Here is a 17,426-nt window from a genome sequence, read left to right on the forward strand (position 1 = left end):
ACGTTTCCTTAGCAAAGTGTATCTCAGGGAATTTGGAAACGGATCTTCCAACTCTACAATTCTGTGATTCAGAATTAGAAGACGATTATCCATGTGCATTAGATTTGAACTAAGAGGTGACGAGGAAAGGAAAATGAGAGGGTGGTGGAAGCAGAGACTCCAAGGTAGCAGAGTGAGAACTCGAAACAGTGGCCCGGCTTGAGTGATCGTGTGTGTGTGTGAGAGAGAGAGTAGGATTAGTGGGGGAAATGGAAGCAGGGCTTGCAGTTGGGTGTTCTGGAAAGGCAGAAAAATGGCATACAACGTGTGTCTTGTAGCTCTTGGGCACACCAGTATTATTTGGCTGTAGATAAGGAACTTGGTCAACCAATGTTATGGAATGTTGTTTCTCCATTCAGGTCATACCATTCGTCCTATATGGATGAAGACTACGATTCCCTGGCCCTTTGTGACCCTATGCAGAGGACAAACTGTGAGGTTGACAGCCTGCCCGAAAGCTGCTTTGACAGTGGCTTGTCTACCTTGAGAGATTCAAATGATTATGATTCAGAAGTGGAATCTAAACACCAAAGGATTTCTCAGAGGCCACAGGGTCTGCGTGAAAGCTTTACGGGTGATGCTTCTGATACAGATGTAAGCTCCAGACTTAACTGCATTTTAAATAGAGACAAAATTACTACAGTTTCATATAAGTAAGAAATAAAGCACCGGGTCTGAGTTATTACTGTGTATGCACAGACCAAAAGGGGGAGGAATCCATATGCATAAGGTGGCTGTGAGGCTTATTTCGTGGAACGTTTGCTCACACACGTCTGATTTGTGAGCACACAGAATGGTTTTTGTAGAGACCTGATTAAAATAAAATAAAACTCATGGATGAAATGTATGCTAATCCACAAAGTGCTTGATACGGCAGTGATCTACTCAAGGCCTACATATCAGAGAGAAGGATAACCATCTATGGTCATTCACAAGCCCCCAAAAAATCAAGATTGAGGAAGCCACTTCTTAGGGATTATGCAAGTCTTCTTCATATGTTTGAAGGATACTCCACATGGAAGAGGAAGGGGGCTGTACTGTGCCCCATCCCATAGATCATGTAGCTCCTTGGCCCTGTGTCTCTGGCCCTCCCCCATCTCCATTCATTGAGTATGGTTCTCTGAGTAAGTTGCAAACCCTGGACATCAGAGGGCAGGGAGAAAATAGCCTTCCCTGCTCTGCTAATATTTTACCTCTGTGTCAGTGTTTCTCAGTCATTTTTTAACCCTTGCCCCCCTTTTAGCCAACAAAAACTCCATGACCCCTTAGAACCTGGCTCCCCTAATTGTTTTATTTGGATTTTCAAAATGATTAAAATAACGTGACTTTTAATTATTTCTACTTACGTTGTACACATTTTGGGAGGAACACTCTCTCACACACCACCCCCTGCCTGAAATCTTGTCGTGCTTCCCCTGGTGCGGCTTGCCCCACTGGTTTCAGAGCGCCGCAATGTTTATATCCTGTCTCTGTTGAAAATGCAATGTGAAGTTATTTACAAAAAAAGGAGAGAGACACTGCTGTATGCTTTGATCCACCTCTGCCCTTCCTAAGGCTAATTTGACGTTATTGTGGAAGTTGGTAACACTTGCTGGTCTCTGCAGGTCCCAGATATCCGGGATGAAGAAGTATATAGTCCTGATGACGTTGGCACCGTGTTGGACTGGAAGCCCACCCACCCAGTCAGTCGAAGCAGCTCAGGAGCTTCAATAAGGAAATGCATCCCTGTCATGTCTCCACAGGTGTGTCTCCACAGGTTTCCCCTTAAAGCTGTATTGACTGGGACCCAACAGATTCTTTTGACCTGGGGTGGATAATTTTTTAGCCTGAGGGCTAGTCCTGGAGCATTTGGCCCCCAGGCTTGAGGATCCCCATTTCAGCTTTAGACATATCTAAGGGCTTGAAGGACGCGGGTGGCGCTGTGGGTTAAACCATAGAGCCTAGGGCTTGCTGATCAGAAGGTCGGTGGTTCAAATCCCCGCGACGGGGTGAGCTCCCGTTGCTCGGTCCCTGCTCCTGCCCACCTAGCAGTTCGAAAGCACAAAGTGCAAGTAGATAAATAGGAACTGCTCCGGCGGGAAGGTAAACGGCGTTTCCGTGCGCTGCTCTGGTTCGCCAGAAGCGGCTTTGTCATGCTGGCCACATGACCCGGAAGCTGTACGCCGGCTCCCTCGGCCAGTAACGCGAGATGAGCGCCGCAACCCCAGAGTCGGACACGACTGGACCTAATGGTCAGGGGTCCCTTTACCTTTAAGGGCTTGAACAGTTTAATATTTGACTAGTATTCTTTTAAATGGCAGGTTTCCTCCCTGTCACCCTGCTGCTACCTCATGAAATTTAAAAACTCATGCTCGGTTTCTAAAGACATTTGCCAGGTGACATGAAAGGCAGCTGTTTAAGGAAGACAGGTCAGACACTCCATTGGATGGATTGGAATAGATGCAAGCCACCGTAGGAATGAGATTGTTGACTCGAGACAAGAGGTGGTTTGTACGCTTTCATGAATATTAATCTTACGTGTGTTTGTTTGCCCTTAGTCGGACTCCCCAGACTGCAGCTCCAGATACCCAAGCTCAGAGAAAGCTTACAAGATAGTTCTTGCTGGGGATGCAGCTGTTGGAAAATCTAGCTTCCTTATGAGGCTTTGCAAAAATGAATTTCGAGGGAACACCAGTGCAACTCTAGGTATGTTCCTTGGAGTTTCCGCTTCTGGGGTGTCAGCAGCCTGGTCACAACAGACTGGAGTGATATTGCATCACTTTTGAAGGAGGCTTGAGCCAAAATCCTAGGTTTAAAATACAGGTATAAGCAGCAGTGGGTGTGTTCTGCTCCCAGTGGACGCAGTAGATATGTTTGTAATATGTAATATCTTAACTTGCTTTTTTTTTAACAAACTGCAGGCAACTTTCACTGTAAAAGCAGCAATTCAGGATGGGAGACTTTTTTATTTAAGCAGCCAGGGATCTTTGGGGGGGGGGCGTGGAGTTCTCATTGGCACAAATGTTTTTTTTTGTTTTTTTTAAAAATAATATTTATTAGGCTTTTTCCAATTATGACCAAATTACAGTCAAATTACAGCACATGATTAAATTTTTCTAACCCCCCTTTCTCTCACCAAGAGGAGCATACCAAATAAACCCCCCTCTCACTGGGGTGAACACTTATGATTTGCCAATTTAATCACTTACAATACACGTATCATCATAGCCTTGTGGACTTCCCCGGCTCCCACCCGTTGACTCCATGCAAAAACCTAATTTACAGTTATTACCAATTAAACCCAATATTATTTCCTCTCTTTCTTACATTTACCAATATTTCTTACAAAATACTTTTCCAATTTATAAATCTAATTCATCATTTTTAACTATCCTCCACATTCACTGTATTTCTAAGCTTTCATTGTTATTCCCCAATCTATTATAACAACATATTTAAAATTGAATTTACCTTAAAGTCCTTCCCCCCTTTATCTCATCATTCATTTTAAGACCATACCATTATCCGTTAACATACCATACGTCAAACCATAATAGCAAAAAAGTTTCCACAAAGTTCATAAGTTTTTCAACCCACCCCCTCCCTTTCAAATACCATAATTCCACAGTCCTGGGAAACTGGTTTGTACTCCATTCTTATTTCATATGTCCTTGAGAGTTTTTCAACAACCAGAGTCTGTACCGCCTTCCTCCGGACACTCTTTTTTCCTACAGATTTTTTCTTCATGTTGTTTTCTGCCTCTTAATTTTCCTACTTTTCCTCGACGGATTGAATCCACCTTTTTTCCCTCCAATTTTCTCTTCATTATACCATAATTGTCCTTGTAGCTCTCACAAAAGGCCTTAAATTCCTTTTCTTGCACAGCTAAGTCCGCAGCTAGTACTGTCCCCGTTAGCTGATTTAGCTGGTTGAATCCTTCTGTTAAATTGCACAAAAGTTCCAAGACTTTTATTTTGAAATCCTTAGACCATTTCCTTTTGGGCATCCTCAAAGTCCATAAAATCCATAAAATCAATAAAGTCCATAAGGTCAGTAAAGTCCATAAAGTCCAGCAAGCTTATGCAGTCCAAATAATATCTCAGAGAGAGAACAATTGTATCTTAAAAGCTTCAGAAATTTTCTATTTACAAAATCCATAAAATGCTTCAGAACTCAAAATTACACTGCTTCCTCCTTCAACGTTTAGGGAACTGACTTCCGTTTTTAGAGTTCCCAAAACTTCCAAATTAAATCAAATTTTTTGTTATTTTTTAGCAAATTTGGTACTTACAAGGTCCAATTAGCCGAATCCCAGAAGAATTTGGCGCTCTCCCCCGCCGGCTCCGCCGCTTCCCGCTGTGAAGCTAGCGATGAACCCACAGCCCCCACGCCTTCAAACCTCGCTCGTCACGGCTGCCCTTACTAGGGCAAAACGGAGAGCAAGGGAGGCGCCTCATTGGCACAAATGTAAGACCACTCGCCACCTCCATTCTAATCTCTGGCAGGGGGTTCGACTCTATAAATAATTTCTCTTCCTGACATGCTGCCTTTATAGTGAAAATTGGGCTCCCTGTCCCTGCAGTTAGTTAAGAAAAAACAAGATACAACATAGCTGGCCTGCTACATATGTTAGGGAATAAGAATCAGGCTCTCCTGCACCAGTTAAGGAAGAACAATGTACACCAGGCAAAGGCAAACTCAACCCTTCAGATGTTTTGGGACTACAACTCCCATCATCTCTGACCACTGGTCCTGTTAGCTAGGGATGATGGGAGTTGTAGTCCCAAAGCATCTGGAGGGCCGAGTTTGCCTATGCCTGATGTACACAGTTGCCTGCTATGTGTATCTGAAGAAGTGTGCATGCACATGAAAGCTTATACCAGAACAAACTTATTGTTGTTTAGTCGTGTCTGATTCTTTGTGACCCCATGGACCAGAGCACGCCAGGCACCCCATCCTCCGCTGCCTCCCACAGTTTGGTCAGAGTCATGTTGGTAGCTTCGAGAACACTGTCCAACCATCTCGTCCTCTGTCGTTCCCTTCTCCTTGTGCCCTCAATCTTTCCCAATGTCAGGGTCTTTTCACAGTTGCCTGCTATGTGTATCTGAAGAAGTGTGCGTGCACACGAAAGCTTATACCAGAACAAACTTAGTTGGTCCGTAAGGTGCTACTGGACAATTTTTTATTTTTATTTCACCTGCTGTACAGTGAGAGTGTCTAATTTGACCTGGCTGCCATTATTGTGAAAGGAAGTGGACCCTTTGTCCTATAGCAGAGATAGAGGAGGAAAATGGCAGCCGTCCAGGAGGCAACAACTACTTGAAGAAACCATGGTTGGAATGGGGATGGGGAATGAAGCCTCCCAGTAACTTGCCATTAGCCAAATATTGTGAGACTTCCTCATGAATATAGGCTTCCCCACTCTCAGCCCTGGCGGCTACTTGAATTGTGTAGGGGAAAGGCACCATTTATATACTCCAGCCCTTCTTTAACGGCTGCAAGTGGTGTGCATTTTTACTCTGTTATCTGTATTCTGTGCATGTGGATTTTGTAAAGACTGTTATCTGTGCAATGATAAAATGCACTTACGGTCTGTTAATGGAGAATCTCATTTGAGTCACTGTTGGAAAACAGCATTCCTGTCAACCAGTAAGTGTCTGGGCGGGGCACTTAACATTGACTTTGCTAAAACCACCTCACTATTATTCACTTGTAATTGCATCAGCGATGCAGTTTTTAATCTATGCCAGGCATGTCCAACAGGTGGACTGCGACCTTCTGGTCGATCACGGGGTGCCTGAATGAATCAATGAATAGTAGATCACTGCAGTTTTTTTATACTGTCAGTAGATCACTGTCTCTTGGGAGTTGGACGTGCCTGATCTATGCAATCTGAAAATGCCAGTGGCTTCTTGTATGTTTCTTTCTCTTAAAGGTTGTGTTAAATATAAGTACAGGTGAAACTCGAAAAATTAGAATATCGTGGAAAGGTTCATTTCTTTCAGTAATTCAACTTAAAAGGTGAAACTAATATATATATATATATTTAAAATCATATTTATTGATTTTCCAATATATATCTCCAATTACCAATCAAATTAAAATCCAAATTAATTATACAATTCCCAATTAAAACAATTCCAATTGTGCCAAATTTTTTATAATTTGTGGACTCTCCATGTCTCGGACTCCGGAGCGCTTTTCTCATCTCTTTCAGTTGCATTCACAGTCCAATACTTCCACAGCCTCTGATATATGCCAGCAAGCAGACACGATTATAATAAGTAATGTCTCTGTATGGATAAAGTCACTCTCATTCCAAATGCCACATTCCGGCCGGCGCCATCTTCTCCCTCCTATTACAGACCGAACTTCTGACACAGCTCTCTCCCCCCGCGATCCTTCCATCCACCCCTTTCCAGGAGAGCCAGACACCTCCATAAATTCCACTATCAATCATCCGTCAAGGCTGGCTTCAAAAGGTGAAACTAATATACGAGATAGACTCATGATATGTAAAGCGAGATATGTCAAGCCTTTGCTTGTTATAATTGTGATGATTATGGTGTACAGCTGATGAGAACCCCAAATTAACAATTTCAACTTTGGGGTTTTTCATCCGCTGGACACCATAATCATCACAATTATAACAAACAAAGGCTTGACATATCTCGCTTTGCGTGTCATGAGTCTATCTCATATATTAAACTCCAGTAGCTAATGAAAACAATTGCTTACATAAATGAACTTTTCCATGATATTCTAATTTTTCGAGTTTCACCTGTGCTATCAGTATATGGAAATGGTGTCATACCTGTGCCAAGTACTGAAAAATGTAGTTACTATATAATTATTTCTGTATATATTTTAATATTTATTAACAGGAAAGTAACTTTAATCAGGTGTGGCCAACATGGGCCTCTCCAGCTGTTGTAGGCTCCATCAGACTCAGAAAGCAGGGGTGATGGGAATTGTAGTTAAGCAGCAGCTGGAGGACACCATGATGCTCACCTCAACTTAAATTAAATATTGCCATCACAATTGTTGTAGAGTTATGTCAGAGTGTCTTCCACATATTATTAGACTCCGAGATGGCATGGCCTGCGGTCAAGGATGATGGGACTTGGAGTCTAACAATATTTGGAGGTTGGGGAAAAGCTGCACTAAGTTATTCCTCTCCCTTTGTTTACTTCTACTCTGTTAAAGGATATAATGGATTCTGTTTTTTTTTTTAAGGTGTTGACTTTCAAATGAAGAGGCTCATTGTTGATGGGGAACCTACCGTGCTGCAGCTGTGGGACACGGCAGGACAAGAGAGGTTAGTATGACCTGGGGTTGTACCTTGGGGTTAGATCTCATACCAAATTTCAAATGGAGAAGCAACAGTTAAGCTCAAATCTGTGAAAATGAAAGCCTCAGTCTTGACCTGTACTTGCATAAAAGTGGATTGAGTTTGCTGCTGTGCAGTGAATCTGGTTGAAGATAAGCTATAATGAATTGGGATTGTTATTAATTTAGCAGTATGGTCAGGGAGATTCCAACTTTTCTATAAACATTTTCCCACTTGTGTATTACTAGGAGGATCTGGGGGTGGGAAACCCATAAGATCAATATAATTCATTATATTCTTGCAAATTTCCTTTTCCCTTTTTTTTGCCATTCCTACCGTATTTCTCAAAAGTTATGTACAGAAAGGCATCCTAGTTCATCATAGTATATTTACATTGAAATCCTTCAGCCTCGGATGCTGAATGCCTTGAGGCAGCATACCGTGGTTTTCATCAATTTCCCTTTCCCATTATATTAAAACTATTTGGTACAACGCAGGATATTCATTCAATGGAATACATTTATACATAAAACATGAGTGGTGGCATGTTTCAGGGAGGGAGAGAGACTCCCAAATTAATCACACATATGACTCTGTGGAGGTGTATTAATAACTAAGTCATCTTTAGACAGAATGGCATCTCTGCACCAACTCAGGAAGCTTTCAGTATAGCCTTAACTATATAACCATATAAATGGGCACATATATTTCCCATTCAGGTTTTTTATCTGTATAATTTAAGGATAATTCTGGCATGTTAGCCTTTAAAGCCCAGTCTGGTCCTGAGCTCCCCATCAACAATGTTTGAATCGTGCCATTACTTTCAATGCCTAATGACTGCAGCTTATACAATCTACATTTTTAAAAAAATAATAATGAGGTGCCGCCTTCCTTAATTTTAAAAGTTAGCACAAAAGTTTGTACATCTTGCACTAGGTCAGTAATGATGATGCTAATACGGTGGTACCTCGGGTTACAGACGCTTCAGGTTACAGACGCTTCAGGTTACAGACTCTGCTAACCCAGAAATAGTACCTTGGGTTAAGAACTTTACTTCAGGATGAGAACAGAAATCGGGTGGCGGCGGTGGGAGGCCCTATTAGCTAAAGTGGTACCTCAGGTTAAGAACAGTTTCAGGTTAAGAACGGACCTCCAGAACGAATTAAGTTCTTAACCCGAGGTGCCACTGTAGTATCCAAACCAAATTCTTGCTACCCATCAGCATTCATGGGTCCAGACACTGGAATGCTCTATTTTTTGTTTCCTTGGAGGCAGGTTCTTATCTTAGAAGACTTGGCCACCCACTTCCTCTTGGGAACCAATATTTCCCGTGGCTGCACAACAAATGGATTGAGGTCTCAGGGTCTGGCCTACTGAGTTCATTGAACTTGTGTACAGATCAGACTGGAAAAAATAACAACAAAAGAGTTATTATTAGTGTGGTAAAACCTAGTGTGGTTTTAAATGCAACTTTCTCTTAAAAGGTTCCGAAGTATTGCTAAATCGTACTTCAGAAGAGCAGATGGGGTACTCCTGCTATACGACGTTACCTGTGAGAAAAGTTTCCTGAATGTACGAGAGTGGGTGGACATGATTGCGGTAAGGATTTTGGCCATGTGAAACCTGTGGAGTAGGCTTCCAACTTGGTGTACGTAAGATTCCCACTTAAATCCAGCGAGCTCATTCTGGAGTGCTGTCTTTATTTGTGAGACGGACACCTGACCAAATTCAAAGGAGGTCACTGTAACAGCCAATAAGCTGACTGGCAATTACAGGGAGACCCTTAGATGACTTGAAGAAGTAGCTATGATTCAAACTACTTTCTCCAGATGCAACATTTTCTCCTCTGCGGATGTCTGGGGGTGGGGGTGGGGGAGCTCCTTTGTAGAGCAAGTGGTTGGGATTCAAACTGCTTCTCCCAAATGGAGAAAGCAAACATGCTCAACTGTACCAGGGAGTTCTCAACTGGCAACTCCCTAGTGCAACTGACCCCAGTGGGGATCCCTGTCAGTGCCCATCAGTTCCTTCACAGCTGTGGCCACACCTGCCCCCCCCACACCTCAAATTACACCTGACATCAGGAGTGGGACAAGTGGGCAGGGGCGTAGCTAGGTAAATTGGTACCCGGGGGCAAAAAAAATTTTTGTCCACCCCCCCCCAAGGCATGGGAAGGTCAGGTGGTACCCGGTGTGGAACATTTCTTGTAAACTCCCCCCATTGACCCCCCCTTGCAAAAATGGTTTTACGTTATTTCATATTTTCTTACAAAGGAATAATAACAAGTAATAATAAAAAAAAACCTTTTATTTATATCCCACCCTCCCCGGCCAAAGTCGGGCTCAGGGTGGCTAACACCAGATACATAACATTGGTATAAAATCAAACAATAATTGAATTACCTCCTAAAAACCTCTCAAAGTCTAATTAGATGGCTTTCCACAGGGCTAGGGTTAGGAACAGTAAGTGTTCTCTGAACTGAAATTTCAGCCTTCATGACATAGGAAAACAGCCAAGTGAACAGCTATTTTGGTGGAGGAGGGTCAAGATATTAACCGATATGCATGAAATTTCATATATAGCTATATAATCCCTAGTATAGTAAGATAAGACCTTCGGAGCAGGCATTTTAAAAAAAAATCTTTTTTTTTTTTACAAAAACTAATTTGTCACCCCCTCCATTATGGAACCCGGGGCGGCCCGCCCCCCTCGCCTCTCCCCTTGCTACGCCCCTGCAAGTGGGCATGGTTCCTCACCACTGGTTTAGGTTGTGGGAGAGATTTGGTACACAGGTAACTGCAAGCATTGCTCTGAGCCACTATTGAGTCACAGGAAATGTCTTGGTTCCCTGGATAAACAGCCAATTCAAGCATTGACTCGACCCATGTAGGCCAAGCACTTGCATCCATTAATAAAGGCTAAATCAAACACTGGCCAGGAGGGTTCAAGGTGGGATGTTCTTTTCTGTTTTTTTTTTAAAATGGAAACTTCCTTTGTTTTTTAAATGTTATAATCAGATAATTCCGTTCCAGTGTGGTCACCGTATTCAATAAAGCTTGATAAATGTGCCTGTATAATCTAACTGACGTCCCTTGAAAGTTGACTTTGTACTTTTTGACAGCAGAAGTTTAAATGTTTAATTGGAGCTTAGTGTCTCAAGCTCCAGCAACCCCCCAAAACCGAAAACAAACTCTGTTCTTGCAGGATGCAACTCATGAAAACATTCCAATCATGATGGTAGGAAACAAAGCCGATCTTCGCCAGGTGCTTGCTGAGCAAGGACAGAAATGTGTGCCAATAAACTATGGAGAGAAGCTGGCCATGGTAAGAACTACAGAACCCCTCGCTCACAATCGAGAAAGACTTGGCAGTAGGAAGTGGAGGATTGGATGAATGTATTAAAATGGTAGTGTCAGAGCTTGGATTTATGAGAGCCAAGTCATAAAGAACTGAGATTGTAATTCACTTAAAAACATTGGTATTGGATGACACTTAATAAGTGCTTAGTTTGAAAATTGCTGCAGATTTATGGTTTGTCGCTGGCTAATGTGTTGGCAACCTTTATTCAGATAGGTACCTCAAAGCACGCAGAAACAATTGTGACTAGTGAACTGTACCTCCTGTAGGTTAGCTTCTTCTCTGGTGTTCTCATGGCTTTTAATGAGTTTATTGGAAGGAAAACTTCCATGCATATATCCATAAGCCTCTTCTGCGTTTGTTTTTCCACCTAGACCTACAATGCATTGTTCTGTGAAACAAGTGCTAAAGATGGATCTAATATTGTGGAGGCAGTACTTCATCTTGCCCGGTAGGTTGAAAGATACGAATTACTTTTTCTTAACCCCATTTACACTGTTTCTCTTTTTTGGGTGGGCTGGGGGAGTCAGATCTACTAAATGGCATTTCACATCTTTTTTTTTTTTTTTTTAAATCTGCACAGATGTTCTTTATGTGTAAAATGAACATGAACCTCGCATTACATGCGATGGTGTCTCCCCGAGAGCTGCTTCCCAGGAGGACGTCAAGTGCGAAATACCTGTGTGCTCTTGTTTCATGTGCTGAGCGATGCACTGTTTTCTCATGCGTTCCCGTGTAGAATTGCTTTCTGTGCAGGAACTTTGTAACTTCGGAAGCAGCCTCAAAGGGCTTTTGAAACCTTAAGCAAAGGAACATACTGTACCCTAAGCCTCTTAATAATTGTCTTCCAAATTGTAACAAATGCTGTTTGTTTCAGTACCCAAACATAAATTATTTGTCCCTATGCTGCTTGAAATATATGGCCTTTCATATGAAAAAATTAGGTAATTTCTGGAATCATTTTTCTATATTTTATGGCAAGCTGTTTTGTTTTCAAAAGCCCTTCTTGAATTAATTGAAATAAGTATGGGATTCCTGGAAATAAACAAAGCTGCTTGTTCATTTGGAGCACAGAGAAAACCCTTATCTTCCAGTGGCAACAGGTGCAGCAGAGGTGTAACAATCCACTTATCTGGAAGTATCAATTCAAAGTTAATTGTTGCCTTGTGGTATGATTCATTTCCAGGAATTTCCAGGCGCTACCCTTTAAATAGCGCAGTGCATTAGAGATTTCCAGGGACCAAGTACAGAGCAATTATATAACCCAAACAGTTGGTGGAAAACAGGCCTCTTAGTTCTAATTTTCAGACTACTAAGTGAATTATTTGAGACCTGAAATGTTCTCCTCTTTATGACAAAATGGAGATTTTAACCATTTTGTTCATGCTAGAATGGGAAACCTGTTTTCTGAGAGAGGTTGCGGACCATGAACAAACATACTCTAAAACTCTGGAGGTTCTTTAGTGGTGATCTTTCCTGACTGCTTCCAAACAGAAGAAAACAATTTGCTTGCTCCAATAATGTTTCCAGGGGAAGCCGAGGAGGTCTCCTCCAGATATTGTTGAACCAACTCCCATCAGCTCCAGTCAGCATGGCCAATGTCAGCCACGATTAGAATTGGAATACCAGCAAGATCTGTGAGGCACAACATTGGTTACCTCTGCCACAGCCTTTTGAGCATGTGGATTATAACACTGCATTTTAATTTCTCTACTTTTACATGGTGAAGGACCATAGATCAGTGGCAAGGGCCATTGTGCATGGAATGTCCCAGGTTCAATCTTTTGAGTTCTCTTGTTGAAAGTATCTCAGGTAGCAGGTATTGAGAGAGGCTCATCTCTCTCTCAGACTATGAGAGCTGAACAGGGAATGAATGGGGAACATGAATGGGGCATTTGTGGTTCTTCCAGATGTTGCTGGACATGGCCAGTGGTCAGGGGTAAAGGGTTTCCCTATCCCTGGAGCAAACATTGCCAGGCCAGATGGATAAATAGTCTGACCTGGTGTAAGCCTGCTTCCTACGTTACTAAGAGCAAGTAGGACCCAATATTCACAGGACGGCAGAAAGTAAAGGTAACCCAACTACATGTTAGAGCAGTACCTGGTATTAGGCCAACCAGAACGTCACAAAATAGTGTGCAAGTGTTGGAGTTTTCCAGAACTTTTATGAGGCTAGATAGTAAACAACAAGGGGAGAGAGAGGAAGCGAAAATCCTGGCTGATAGTGAACCCATGACATGTGAAAAGCAGCTAGCAGACTCAAAACTGGGCTCGGTTGAGTGCTTAGGCTGGTTTTGGGTTGTAGTCAGGTCTGCTAGTAATCATACCAAACCATTATGTTTTGCAGAGAAGTGCGAAAAAGGAGTGACAAAGAGGAGGACAAGTCTGTAACAAACCTGACTGGCACATCATTAAAGAAGTCGTCTCTCACCAAAAGCTGCTGTGGTGTTTAAAGATAACCCAGCCCTCTTTTTGCCCCCAAAGAAACAGATTTCTGTGGCTGGGGCAGAAAAGGAGTAATGAAAGATTTAGGCATAGGTTGTTCCGTAGAGAAGGACTGGAGAACCATTACTCTTGAGTTGCCACATCCATTCAGCAGCTTCAGGTGCTTTGGAACCCTGCTGAGCAAAACCAAGCCAGGGAGTCTGGGACCTTCAGTCCAGAAGCAGAGTCAGACACTCCTGGGACATCGGTTCCTGTGTGCAAGAACCAGCTGCAAACCGCCTGTGCCTTTTGAAGACAGCCTGCCCAAGAATTGTTGAAGCAAGGCATAATTCTTACTCTAAATATATACGTAAATAGTAAGCCCATTCTCTGACCTCCTGGGAGACATTTGCTGCTGTTCGTGAAATTTCATCTCCAACTTGAAACTTGCCCCATGACTATTTCGAGTGGAGTATCTGCAGTTCCTAACTCCCCCCTGCATTCTGTGATGGATCGGGTTCTCGCAGAAACATGGTGACAATCAACTTCTAGGCAAATGAACCTGCACTGGAAAGGAAAATGTGGCTGTGTCAAAAGCTAAACTAATCATGCACCCCTGATGTCGTTTAGGAACTTTGGGGAAGAATTAACCATTCAATCTTGCTTCTCCTTTTAGAAGCCGTACATGTCAGTTGATAGGAGAAATGAAATGTGTCTTATCTGTGGTGATAAACCCGTGTCTGGGCTGTACAGCTTTGGAGTGCTCCCGGTTGCGGGGTGTGTGTGTGTGTGTGGTGTAGTAAAATGTAAATTAGCATGTTTTGAAGAAGGATAAGCTAGAACCTCTTTCTCCCTCAGGCATCTTGTTTTCTGGGTGGAGAAAATGATTTGTATCCAACTGAGTTCTACTCAGAGTGGAGCCATTGGAATTCATGGGTGAAAGTTAGTCATTCCCATCAATTTCAATGACTCTGCTGTGAGGACTAACAATGGATACAGTTCAATTTTTTTTTACTGAAGAGAGTTAATTTGTATGCATCCCACACCTGAAGAGGTATAGCCCAAGCATAGGCTCGTGACCCTCGTGAGAACTAGTGCTTAAGTCAGTCATGTGCCCTTTCTTGAAAGACCTGCTCCCCCACATACCAGTATTCTCATAATGCAGTGGAGTTAAATATGGGTGTTTTCTTCCCACCTTCAAAATAATGAGCTCTAATGCTAACTGATTTAGATAAGCAGCTTTCACAGGCTGCACCCTAAGTGGTCTGTACTTGGCTTAGGCAAACAGCCGATCCAAACCTCTGCAGCTCATCTGGAAAGGGTTACTGGTAACTTTGCAGTGGGCCTGAGTTCAAACAATCTAAAGGGAAAGAAGGGAAAAGGCCCCCCAACAGTTAAAACAATGGAGAACAAAAGGTCTTGCATACAAAATTAGAGGGTTGATTCTGACCTCTGTTACTGATAACTACCGGTAATACCTGGGAAGAGCGGTTTTTCTAACCCATAGTTGTGCAGATGTGGAACGGGAAGTTGGTGGAGATTTGTACATGCAAAAGTTTGTTGACTGAGCTAAGAAACTTGGGCTCTTTTATATACATGTTAAATATTTTATTGCATTTATAGGTTCATGTCTTTTTCCTTATAACTAATTTATAAAAACTAGTCTATTTTTTAAAATAGATGTATAGATTTTATTTTGCTTTTCTGTGCTTTATCATAGTTTGGAAGTGAGGAAAGTGTTTGCAATTGGAACATTTGTTAGCCATTCATGTCTGTGAAACTTACAGCAACCTAGAAAACTAGTCTAAATTCTGCAAGTCTCAATAGAACTGCCTGGGTTGTGAGGGGTGGGTAGGTGCATTGCTTTACCTGTAGCCCTTGGAATGCTGTTGGACTTCTGTTCCCTTCAGCCACAGCCAGCATGGTCAGTGGTTAAAGATAGCAAGCTCTGGAGGGCTACAGGTGCTCCATCTTGGTGTAAGCAATGTATCCAAGGAAAAACTGCAAACCAGGGAATTGGGGACATTTAAATACCACCAAAACTCTATATTTCAAAGCAGACGTACCAGTGGAAATGTTTAAAATTGGGGTGAAATGGAAATACGAATGTTTGTAATTCAGCCAACTCAGTTGCAAATCTGTGTCGAATAGGGCACCGTAAGTGATTTGCACGTTCTCTTTATATATACATACATTTATACTCAGTCCTAACAATCTCGCCCAGAACTTCCAGTTTTCGCAGGTTGATTTATTTTAAAGATTTCTAGGTGTGATTTTAAAGCACCAGTAGCGGTAATCTTGAAGCATTCATGGTTACGGGTTCCAAGTCTGAGATGCAAACAAAAATTGAAGTGTTAAAATAAGTATCGACTACTCAGCATTGCATCAGGGCTTATACAAGTCTTTGAAATGCCTTTGCAGTAGCAGCCCCCTGCCCCCCCCCAAAATATGAGTACTGGTTTTGTTACTTCGACAATAGCCAGCAGTTTAAACCAGCATGATTGCACTTTTGCAACTTTAGTTTCTCTTTCTGAAGTTGCCAACTTCCAAGCAAATCATCCTTTATAGATTGCAGTGGTGCAAATACGAATCCTGCCATGTGCCAAGAAGTCCCTGTCAATTTCAATGGAAAGAGCAGTTCCATTTATGCCATGAAATGTAGTACAGGATTGGGGAACCTGTGTTTCTCCAGGTGTTGTTGGACTACCACTCTTTCCATCCTTGACTGTAGCCCTTGCTGGCTGGGCCGATGCGAGTTGGAGTCCAATAACATCTGGAGGACGGCGGGTTCCCCATCCCTGCTAGAGTGCACGGAGTTCTTTCCGTTCTCCTCCATTCACAGCAACTCATTGCACAACGTGGGACACTGGACTGGGACATGTCAGTCCTGAATATGTTTGTGCCCATATGTTTGGTTAGCAGAGCTCAGCCACTTTGTAAAGCTAATTTTCTCGTTGATTTGTTGAGTACTTGTAGCGTATGTAGTCTTAACTGCAAAAGTAGTCTTTATTTATTTAGTGACCATGTTACCATATACATGTATATTTATTTTTGATGGAAAATCTTTATATGATTTTGTTTCTCATAAATTATGTACATAAGATTTATTTTTATGCATTTAGCACTTAAATACCATTGTTTGTCACTTACTGTCTTTAGCTTCTGAAATGTTAACACATACCACATGCTGTTTTTAAAGCCAACGATCTTTGTGTTTTGGCCTCCTTAAATAATTGATCTGCTAGCAAAGTGCTTTGGTAGCTGGCCTTTAAACACATGCTAATAGTTTTTATGAGCCAAAATATGCCGCACCAAAATGTCTTAAAATTAAAATGCTCTATAAAACATGAGTGAGCACTCTATTTATTGAAAACGTCATTTTTGAAGTCTTTCTAATATGGTTCTGTTAGGTAGTTGCAAACATTGTAATCCTATGTTTTTGCCGATTCAGAAGTTAAGTATTCTTAAGTGTTCGATGGGACTTGCTCCCAAATAAGATAGTCTAGGGTTGCCATCTTAGTAAGCGTGCCTAATTAAACCATGTGAAACTGAACTATGTTCTGTAAGTCAGAGGTCAGCAGAATCTCAACTAGGAATTCCTGGTGGGCCTCTAGGTGATTTGAAGTAGATTGGCATTGGCTTCTGGCTCCTAATTGTTTAACCATGATGACAACGGACCCCACCACAGAAGAAGAAGAAGAAGAAGAAGAAGAAGAAGAAGAAGAAGAAGAAGAGTAATCAGGAGTGGATTTTTTTTAATTTTTAATTTTGGTATAGGACTGTGAGTTCAGTCTAAAATTCTTTCATTCTAAAAATTCTTTCATTCTAAGTGTATGTCTTATTTATTTATTTATTCATTCATTTATTTAAATAATGAATTAGGATTCATTTCACTTTCACAGGACCATATATTTCCCCCCCCCTCCCCCGACCAAGTTGTGTCTCTGTGTATGGATATTCAGTGACTTCTGAGAGGGGTGGGCAAGAGAATTTGGAGGAGGTTTGTTTCTTTTAAGTTACTGGTAGGTAGCCATGTTGGTCCGCCATAGTCAAAACAAAATAAAAAATAAAAAATAAATTCCTTCCAGTAGCACCTCAGAGACCAACTAAGTTTATCCTTGGTATGAGCTTTCGTGTGCATGCACACTTCTTCAGATATCTCATACCAAGAACAAACTTAGTTGGTCTCTAAGGTGCTACTGGAAGGAATTTTTTTTTTGTTTCTTTTAAGTATAAGATGGCGGAGGGTTTGGTTCCTCTCAGCAGTCCCGCTTGAGTGGAACAGCACTCCACCCCTCTG

At 42.0% G+C, this 17,426-nt stretch overlaps 1 protein-coding gene across 1 annotated transcript in view; it reads left to right on the forward strand.

Moving 5' to 3' along the window:
• RASEF (RAS and EF-hand domain containing) overlaps positions 1–13,819 on the forward strand; it is a 41,608-nt gene extending 27,789 nt beyond the window's left edge. Inside the window, exons 10-17 of the mRNA XM_033164145.1 lie at positions 399–633; positions 1,644–1,781; positions 2,577–2,724; positions 7,255–7,336; positions 8,833–8,947; positions 10,550–10,669; positions 11,077–11,153; positions 13,050–13,819. Of these exons, the coding sequence (XP_033020036.1) occupies positions 399–633; positions 1,644–1,781; positions 2,577–2,724; positions 7,255–7,336; positions 8,833–8,947; positions 10,550–10,669; positions 11,077–11,153; positions 13,050–13,155 (1,021 nt within the window). The 3' untranslated portion in view covers positions 13,156–13,819. The remainder of the gene's footprint in view (positions 1–398; positions 634–1,643; positions 1,782–2,576; positions 2,725–7,254; positions 7,337–8,832; positions 8,948–10,549; positions 10,670–11,076; positions 11,154–13,049) is intronic.
• Positions 13,820–17,426: the final 3,607 nt, after the last annotated feature.

The sequence above is a fragment of the Lacerta agilis genome, chromosome 11, assembly GCF_009819535.1.
Source record: "Lacerta agilis isolate rLacAgi1 chromosome 11, rLacAgi1.pri, whole genome shotgun sequence".
NCBI lineage: Eukaryota > Metazoa > Chordata > Lepidosauria > Squamata > Lacertidae > Lacerta > Lacerta agilis.